This window comes from Moschus berezovskii, chromosome 3 (assembly GCF_049115385.1).
Source record: "Moschus berezovskii isolate FMDL1 chromosome 3, NW_MosBer_1.0, whole genome shotgun sequence".
NCBI lineage: Eukaryota > Metazoa > Chordata > Mammalia > Artiodactyla > Moschidae > Moschus > Moschus berezovskii.
Genome location: NC_142462.1, coordinates 113,407,476 through 113,417,110, shown reverse-complemented (window position 1 = coordinate 113,417,110; position 9,635 = coordinate 113,407,476). Strand labels below are relative to the sequence as shown.

Here is a 9,635-nt window from a genome sequence, read left to right as displayed (position 1 = left end):
CTTGAGCGCTTTCGGAATACGTGGAACTGGGCCTGGGGCTCCGCGTCGAGCGGGGGCCTCGGAGAGGGACCGCGAGCCCAGCACGGGGAGGGACAGCCTGGGAGTGGCCGAGCCGGGGTGCGGGCGGGCTCACGGCCTGCCCTGAGGGCCGCTCGGCTCTCTCTGCCCCGCTACAGGAGGCATCTTTTGAAACCTTCTCTTCACCTGCTGACTAGACGCCAGCGGCTTCCGTTGCATTTGGAATACAATGCAAGCTTCTTCGAACCTTGGCCCCCAGTGCCCCTGAGGGAACGGATCGGGTCCCCGCGGGCCCTCCATCCTGGACTCCTCAGGGTGCCCTTCCGGTCCGGGTACAACTCCAGCCTTTGCTCATCGCGTGACCCTGCTCTCCTGGACCGCCTTTCCTAGTTTGCTTGATGTATCCTTCAGGGCTCGACGCAGGCATCTCTCTCCTTTGGAGTCCTTTTCTTTCGTCTCCATCGCGTTCTGTTTACTTTTCTCTTCGCGCCCATCATGGCCTCCCCCACTGTTTTCAGTAGAATGGAAACTCGGGAGAGCCGAGACCCCTCCGTCTTCATCCTGGCTGGCCTCTCCCGGCCCTCAGCTCTGTGCTGTGCACCTGGCGGGTGCTCAGTGAGATTTGTGGAGTAGATTCATGAGGTAAATGCTGAAGAATTTGGACCTCACCCCGAAGGTAATGGGGACCCGTCAAGAAGAGAGCAGCCATCAGGTGTGCATCGTAGGAAGATAGCTTAGATAGTGGTACTCATGCTCATTTAGAGGAGGATATGATGATTCCATTCAGAAGCTAGTCCACTTATCTGGAAGAATTTTAGTTATTTTTCTTCTTTCTGCCTCAACAGGGTAGACCTTATTTCATGCTCACATCAGGTCTAATTGTGAGATTTAACAGCGTGAAGTATGGAGCTTGATCCATATAGTCATTTAGGGACCCAGGCTGGCAGACCTAGACACTGTCTTCTTCAACGCATGACTCTTAAGGCCATCTGAGTATCAGGTTCCAAGGAGCAGGTAGAGAAGATGGATAGTAGACGGCTAGTGGGAGATTTTTATGGGCCAGTTCTGGAATGGTAGCTATTTTTCTGTCCATGACCCAAGCACCACAGGATGTCTCTTCCTGGATGCAGAGGGAGTTGGAAAATGTCCCTGAGAAGCAGCTGCCCAGAAATCCTTAGATTCGAGTATTTCAAGACCCAGATAAGGCCTTATGAGGAACGGATGTATGTATGAGAAATTTGGGAGAGTTGGTAAGAGGGGGGGTGACAGAATTGGAGAGTTGATGACTCATTTTTCTATATTATCGTTATTACTCGGAGATGACTTCTTTCTTACTGTTGACAGAGAGTGGGAGAGGGTTTTGTTTTGAAGAGTGCCCAGAGGGTAGCTCTCCAGGTCTGAAACTTGGGAGGATTGCCAGGATGCTGAGATGCAGGTTTTGGGAGTTTGGGGGCAGCGTTTACTGTGGCTGCAGCAGCAGGAGTGGGTCTGATCTGAGGTGGAAGCTGAGGGTGGAGCACCAGGGCAATTGAGCCTCTAGGGGCTGGTGGAGAGGCAGCTTCTCAGGGCGGAAGAAGGAGGAGCAGTGTGCAGAGAGGAAGGTAGATACAGTAGGTGGTAGATGGAGGGATCTAACGACAGAGGTCAGTAGTGGGTCTTGTTAATGTCTGTAGTTGGTAAAATAAAGATAGCAGACCTGCTGTCTTTAGATAGGCTAATTACAAAAACTGTGGTCAGATTTTGTCTTGGAAATCTAGTATTTATTGGCCTGGATGATCCTGAGTTCTCTTTTTTTTTTCCATCTTCTTTGTGGTTTACACAGGACAGTTTCTTGAACCTTCCTTCTTTGACTGTTTCCGGATCACATAAGGGAGAGTGGATGTGGTCAGCTGCATGTTCTGTGCTTTCCCTGTGAAGCTATCTGTCCTCCTCAACTGCAGGATCAGCTGTCGCAGACATAGATCATCACTGCTGCTTTTGTTGGTGACCTCTGGAGAGGGTCCCAGGTCCCTGATTCCATCCTTTGCTTGGGGAACAGTGAGCAAGCGGTCAAGAACCCAGCCCCAAGACAAGCCTGCCTTGTCTCTGCCTTGGCTCAGCTCCTTGCCAGCTGAGTGATCTTGGGCAAATTAGTTTTTATCTGAGCCTCAGTTCTCTTGTCTCCAAACTGTTATGGTATTACCCACCTTATAGGCTTGTTGAGGACACTATGAGTTAGCTCACAAAACATTTAGGCAAACCCTGGTTTGTGGTAAATGCCCTTTTAGTAGCCATCATCATCATCGTGATCATTGTAATTATGAAGCCCCTCTGCCTAGAATGGGGCTTCCCTGGTCCCTCAGATCTTAAAGAATCCGCTGGCAGTGCAGGAGACCTGGGTTCAATCCCTGGGTCAGGAAGATACCCTGGAGAAAGGAATGGCTACCCACTCCAGTATTCTTGGAGAAGGCAATGGCAAGCCACTCCAGTACTCTTGCCTAGAAAATCCCATGGATGGAGGAGCCTGGTAGGCTGCAGTCCATGGGGTCGCTGAGGGTCGGACACGACTAAGCGACTTCACTTTCACTTTTCACTTTCGCTTTCACACATTGGAGAAGGAAATGGCAACCCACTCCAGTGTTCTTGCCTGGAGAATCCCAGGGACGGGGGAGCCTGGTGGGCTTCCGTCTATGGGGTCACACAGAGTCGGACACGACTGAAGTGACTTAGCAGCAGCAGCAGCCAGTATTCTTGCCTAGAGAATTCCATAGACAGAGGGGCCTAGCAGGCTGCAGTCCGTGGGATCACAAAGAGTCAGACACTACTGAGCGACTAACACTTTCACTTTTCTGCCTAGAATGGTCTTTCCTGCTCTCTGTGCCTGGTTCCTCAGCCCTTAGTATCGGGCTCAGACTATACAATTCAGGCACCCTCCCTGATTGCTTCCCCACTCCTGTCAGGCTCAGGTGCTGCTCTGTGTGCTGATGGATCCTGAGCACAGCTGACCTTGCGCTTCCCACATTTTAGAGTCATCTCAGTGTGTGTGTATACACTAGAGAGGAGTGGGGTTGGATGACTCCATGGTTTTTGGCCTGTGCAGTGGAAGAGGGAAGTTGCTCTTTACTGCGTTGGGGGAGCCCAGGGCAAGTACAGGTTTGGGGGAGTAGGTCAGTGGTTCAATTTTCTTTTGAGATGCTTATCATAGGTATGGCAGTGTCAGAGTCAAGCAGATGTGATTTACCTGACTCTGCCTGGTTCTGTTGACCCAGGTGATCATTTGAAGGCTTATCTTTGGATCTTTGTGGCATAGTGCCAGTTCCTGGCTCACAGTGAATTTTCAAGAGGCAATTGTTGATCAAAAGAATGGAAGAAGGGAGCAGAAAAAAGGACTGGGCTCAGTGGTGTGTTTGTGTGTGTCTGTGTATGTGTGTGTATACACACCTGTAATCATAAGCCATCCACACTCATTTATTCAGCCAATGTTAAATGCCAGTAAGTGCTCAGTGACTGGCACACTGACTGTTTGGGAAATGGCCCTGTAAGTCTCACTAAATACCTGCTGAGAGGTGCTTCCCTGGGCCTAGAACTCACAGGGCACCATCTCTTCCTTTGCAGGTGAGCACTATGATTTTTCATGGACATGCAGGTTTTCTCTGATGCTTCTAAACAATGTCAGGAACTATTCCTGAAAAATTATCTTTAAGATTGATTTTACCAGTTGTTTCAGTTTGCTCAGACTGAAGCAATAAGTAATAAGGTTCCACAGACTGGGTAGCTTAAAAAACTTATTGTTCAGTTCTGGAGGCTAGAAGTCAGAGGTCAAGGTGTCAACATATTCTGAGGCATCTCTCCTTGGCTTGTAGATGCCATCTGCTCCTTGTATCTTCACATTGTGTTGCCTCTATGTCCTGATCCCCCAGCCTTTTTTAATAAAGACACCAGTCAGATTGGATTAGCCCCCACCCCCCACCCCCACAGTGACTTCATTTTTAACTTAATCACTTTTTTGAAAGACTCCAAATACAGTCACTTCTGAAGTACTGGGGGTTAAGACTTCAGCATAAGAGTTTTGGGGGAATTTCAGCTGTGACCCTAGCCCTGTTTCTTTGCAGGAAGGAATGTAGGAACGGTCACAACTTGATGTCCAATCACAACGTGAGCGTGCTGAAAACACATGGCATGGACCACCTCAACTACGGTGAGCTCTGCATGCTCCTGTTTCAGAACGACCCCTTGCTCTTGCCAGAGGTGAGTGCCAGGAGGGGTGGGCCCGAGGGTAAGTGATGAGGAAGAGGCCAGGAGGTTGGAAGACAGGGAAACATTATGGCAGAAGAGATGCCAGGGGCCCAACAGTGATCACTGAGGTCTGCCTGTCGGGCGCCCTGGACTGGATTCCCGCCTCTGCTGATATTTAGATCCATGACCTTGCACCAACCTTGCCACTTCTTGAAGCCTCCTTTCCTTCTATGTCAGTTGGGCTGGTACCTCCTTTGCAGGCCTTCTTTGAGGTTGGGGGAGCTTGTTTGGCCAATGATTGCAGCCAGTTGTTACACAGAGCTTGGGGGGGGTGGTTTGGGATTCCAGCCAGCCCCTCCCTGTCTAGCAGGACTTAGGAAAATGCAAGTACCACGGGGCTCTGGAGATCTGTGGGGCAGTTTTCTAACTTGGGTCATTGTGAATTCTCATACTGCACTTCAGACAGAAACCACTTGTTTTGAAGCTCACTGCAGTGGTTGTGGACGAATTTGAGTCCTAAGAGAAGTGAACGCCAAGATGGGATTGGAAGTGGGAGAGATTTATTTCAGGGGAGCAGAGGAAAGTGTGGGAGCCTCCATGTGATGATGGTGCCCTGAAATCTGTGCAGGAGAGGGAAGGGAAAGGAGACTGGGTTGGAAAGGACCCTGACGGGGCTGCAGTTCCCCCAAAGCTGCCCAGCCAGCACAGAGTTCTGAGCTGAAGTCCTTGTTGGCAATATCTGTGTCTCCCAGAACGGTCTGCCTTTGAGGGCGGGGCCTCTGTTTGCGGAGGGCAGCGGCCAGGCCGAGTGTTGGCTTTGCTCTGCGGCAGATCTGAGCGGTCATTCTGTGGCCAGCATGGGTTCTGTGGACTGTTCTGGCCCTGCTTCTTGGATGAGGCGACAGAGATGAGATGGATATATTTTAATGAATTATTATTCAATTGAAATCACTTATTTGAGAAAGATGCTATCGAGTGTTAACTGTTTTTCTTTACCTTTTGAAAATTAGCATCAATTTAATTCAGTTAACCTTTGTTGAGTGTCTGCTCCAGGTGAGGCACTGGCATTAAGGAGATGAGAAGCCCCTTCTGTGCTTCCGGGCGGGGCGCAGCTGCGACAGGCCGGTGGTCGGTAGCAAGGTGCTGTTGGTTGTCAGTGCTTTAGTGGGATTGTCAGTGCTTCAGTTGGAGTTGGTGCTCTGGTCTCAGGGGCACAGTTTAGGCACCAGGGAAGGAGTCCTGGAGCAAATGGTGGTTACTCTGGGTGCTGGAGGATGAGGGTCTGGGAAGAGGGAGGCAGAGAGCCTGCCTGGTCAGGGCACAGTGTGTATGTCAGCATGACCTGGATTCAGAGTGGGAGGGAGAGAAAGAACTAGTTGGGTGGAGGCTCATCTGCACAGCCTCCTGTGTCATAGGAGGGAGTTGAAGCGAGGTTGTGTTGGGAGGGTAGGCATTAACTTTTTGGAGCAATCACCTTGTTAGTGGTGTGAGAAGTGAATCAGCAGGTAATCCATCTGGAATGTGCAGTCTATCTCCTGGGCTGTGTGAGGTGGTTCAGGACACAGTGCTAGCACACGGGCTGTGGCTATAAGCTCGGATCCAGTGCAGCTTTCCTTCAGGACTGCTGCTCTCAGGCTAGTCCCCTCATCATCAGATGGCTATTGAGGGGCTGGCCGCCATGAACTGAGCACCCACTGGTTCTAGTCACTTTGTATATTTTTCATTTAATTCTCAAAGTAGCCCAACTTTGTAGGTGGCATTAGTCCCATTTAGGGGATTAAGAAACAGAATCTCAGAGCTGGTGAGTGGCCTGCTCAAGGTCGGGCAGCTTGTAAGTGACAGGATCAAGATTAGGACCCAACTGTTGCTGATTTTCTCCCTGGGGCTTCCATCCCCAGAAGGTGGTCCCTGATGATCTAGGTCTGGGTTCTGCAGCCCCTCTGTTTGATATAATGCCTGTGAGTTGAGTGGGTGGGCCCATGGTGGTCTCTGGCTTGGTTCCCAGCTCCAGGAATGTGGAATGTAGAGGAGAAGGAACAGCTGATTGAAGTTTAAGCCCCACCTTACCAACAACCCAGTTCAACAGACACCACCTGTGCCAGGTGTACTAGATAACTGTGTGACTTAGAGCAAGCCTATTAACTTCTCTGAGTCTCATTTTGAAAGGGCTGTATTTGGCCTTCTTAAAACCCTCAGAGCCTCTTTGACCTTGAATGGGAGAAAAAAAGAGTTGGGAGAAGCCGGGTCCTGGGTTACAGGGAGTTGGTGAATCAGTGAGCGGGGGTGGTCGGTAGAATGCAGGGATTGTTAGGATGCTCCTGTGTGAATTACATTAAAATGTTGTCTCATGAAGGGAACAGCTCTGATCAGCTGGAAATTTTGTTTTGTTTTTCCAACCAGAAAGGCTTGCTCTGGGCAGTCTGCTGTCCTCCTGGTTCCCATTTACCAAGGGAATGTGCTAGCAGTTGTCCATCTAGAGTGAGGGATGTTCTCAGAGCTTGTGACCCATGTCACAAGGGAGTCATAGCCTTGGCTCGGTCTCTGGAGGAACATCAATTAACCAGAGACTGCTCAGTAAGGAGGTAGTGTCATGTGAGGCCTTTCTAAGCTGCTGTCTTTTTTCCTTCTTCGTTAATAGATCTGCCTTCATTACAACAAAGGAGATGGACCGTACGGCTCTTGTTCCTTTAAAAAGCACTGTATCAAGCTCCATGTCTGCCAGTATTTTTCACAGGGTGAATGCAAGTTTGGCACTGGCTGTAAGAGATCCCATGATTTCTCTAATTCTGAGAACCTGGAAAAACTGGAGAAGTTGGGCATGAGGCCGGAGCTGGTGAGCAAGCTGCCTTCCATTTACAGAAATGCTCATGACATCAAGAGTAAGAGCTCTGCCTCCATCCGGGTGCCACCTCCACCCTCGCAGTCACAGGGGACTTCCGGTAAGGCTCTGGGCTGGGAATCCTGGATTCCAGCTGGCTGCCAAATGGAATGTGTGACTTTGGGCAAGTCTGTGCTGCTCTGAGAAAAAGGGAGTTTGCCACTCCTTTCCAGCCAGTGGGGGCTGTGAAGATGAGTTGAAATCAGAGCTGTGAACAAACAAGACATTCTAAACAAATTTGGTTTGGTGTGAACAGTGGGTGAATTCCCTCTGGGCCTGAGATCTGCGTGGAGATGAGTGATGCTGCTTCTCCCTATCTAGTCTTCCCTCTTCTATCCTGGAGAGCTTGTTTTCCTGTGAAGGACCCCACAGTTGAGAATGCTGTGCTCTACAATTCTGGGGCCGTCCTTTGCACTATGTTCTGTTGAGATTTTTTTAATGAGTGCATGAGGCACATTTTATCTATTTTTTTGAATGAAGCATATTTTAATTTTGGCTCTCTTTTGACATGAATGGAATTTTTTTTCATCATTGCAAATTTACTTTGTTCAGTGCTCATCTCTAAGTGGTACCTGCTGGGCAACAGTTGGCACTGACCTTTGTTGAATGGTGAACCTACCAGGATACTTTTTATTTTTTGAGGAATGTCATGCTTAGTGACAGGCATATGGGGGAATTTTGAGCAGAGATTGTTTCTTTAGTAAGCATTTCTTTTTTTTATATAAAGCTTGTGACTAGACTGTCGGGTCTTAGTTGTGGCACACGGGATCTTCATTGCATCACACAGGATCTTTTGTCACAGAGCACAGACTCTCTAATTGCCTTGCATGGGCTTAGTTGCTCTGCTGCACATAGGCTGTTAGTTCCCTGACCAGAGATCAAACTCCTGTCCCCTGCATTGCAAGGTGGATTCTTAACCACTGGACCACCAGGGAAGTCCCAATAAGCATTTCTTGAGTACCTGTTACAGTGTGGGAAGTGAATACCATGATCTAATACCAGGGCGGCTACGATGCCTTGGTGTCCTGTGAATTTCACACTATGTGCTGCTGGCTGGCCATCCTGATAATCCATTTTCTCATTCAACAAAGTTGAGTCCTTGCCATGTACTGGCCAGTGTCCTGGGCCTTGGTTCTACCTTGGTGTCTCTGAAACACGGCTCCCCCAACTTGTTAGCTGTACTGATAATCTAGGATTTTTAATAGACTACTTCCTAAATTATTAATGCCAGGATGACCAGCAAACTAACTTACCACTCTAAACTTACTTGAGATTTATATTTGAAAGGTGTCCTCACTGTATGTTTCCTTTACATTTTCTTCAGTTTCTTTTGGTTAGTTTCTCCTAATAGTAGGAAGCCTAGAATCAAATGATTTTGCTTTAATAGATTTTGTTAAGAGTGTCAGTTGGATTATGGCCTTGTTAGAAAGGCAGGGAAAGATACCTGCCCCTGGAGGGAGAGGGAAGCAACCTCTAAAGCGCCACAGGTGTGAGCTTTAAGGTCCAGCCTGTGGATGGCTGCGGCTGCTGCTGCTAAGTCACTTCAGTTGTGTCTGACTCTGTGCGACCCAGTAGACAGCAGTCCACCAGGCTCCCCCGTCCCTGGGATTCTCCAGGCGAGAACACTGGAGTGGGTTGTCATTTCCTTCTCCAGTGCATGAAAGCTAAAAGTGAAAGTGAAGTCGCTCAGTCATGTCCGACTCTTAGCGACCCCATGGACTGCAGCCTGCCAGGCTCCTCTATCCATGTGATTCTCCAGGCAAGAGTACTGGAGTAGGGTGCCATTGCCTTCTCCGGTGGATGTCTGAGGGGCCTGGAAAACAAAAAGGGAAGATGAATAACAAAATGAAAGTGATGCTAAATAGGGAGCATTTGCTTATGAGTTTTATAGGCTTACATGGTGGCAGTTGGAGCATGCCCAAATGTAATTATTAGGTAATGGCTCATTGAAGCACTTCTAATAAAGGTAGACTTTGAAAGCATGTGCATCCTCCTGTTACATTAAAATCTGTGTGTGTGTGTGTGGATGCTCAGTTGTTCAGTTGTATCTGACTCTTTGTGACCCCATGGACTGGAGCCTGCTGGGCTCCTGTGTCCATGGAATTTTATAGGCAAGGATACTGGAGTGAGTTGCCATTTCCTACTCCAGGGGATTTCCCAACCCAGGGATCAAACTGGCATCTCTTGTGTCTCCTTGCAATGGCAGGTGGATTCTTTACCATTATGCCACCTGGGAAATTCTTATAATTAACGTAAATTAGGTTTCATTTTGACTTGTAGGCTTTCCATTAATTATTTTTTCTTGGCATTGTAACCCAATTCTCATTGTTCATTTGCTTTTGGAATCAAATCTAGTTTATAAAATGCAGCCTTCACTTGCTCTCTGGGGTAATCACAGCCGTCGATACAGAAGGAAAATGTGTTGGTTAGTGGTTCCCAACCCTTCCCTATTAAAGTGTCCCAGGTTCCACTGTTGAAAGCTTCTGATTGAGTCAGTCAGAGGGAGAGCTGAGTGCTTCTGGTT

At 48.6% G+C, this 9,635-nt stretch overlaps 1 protein-coding gene across 3 annotated transcripts in view; it reads left to right on the top strand.

Annotated features, from left to right (window-relative positions):
• The window catches only part of PARP12 (poly(ADP-ribose) polymerase family member 12), a 43,926-nt gene that overhangs the window by 714 nt on the left and 33,577 nt on the right, over positions 1 to 9,635 (top strand). The window contains exons 1-3 of one of the 3 annotated variants that reach the window (XM_088834691.1): positions 12 to 660; positions 4,110 to 4,245; positions 6,872 to 7,172. In XM_088834691.1, coding sequence (XP_088690817.1) covers positions 656 to 660; positions 4,110 to 4,245; positions 6,872 to 7,172 — 442 coding nt within the window. In that variant the 5' untranslated portion in view covers positions 12 to 655. Of the gene's footprint in view, positions 1 to 11; positions 731 to 4,109; positions 4,246 to 6,871; positions 7,173 to 9,635 lie in introns of those variants that run through there. The other 2 variants (XM_088834692.1, XM_055421361.2) reach the window with 2 other exon arrangements.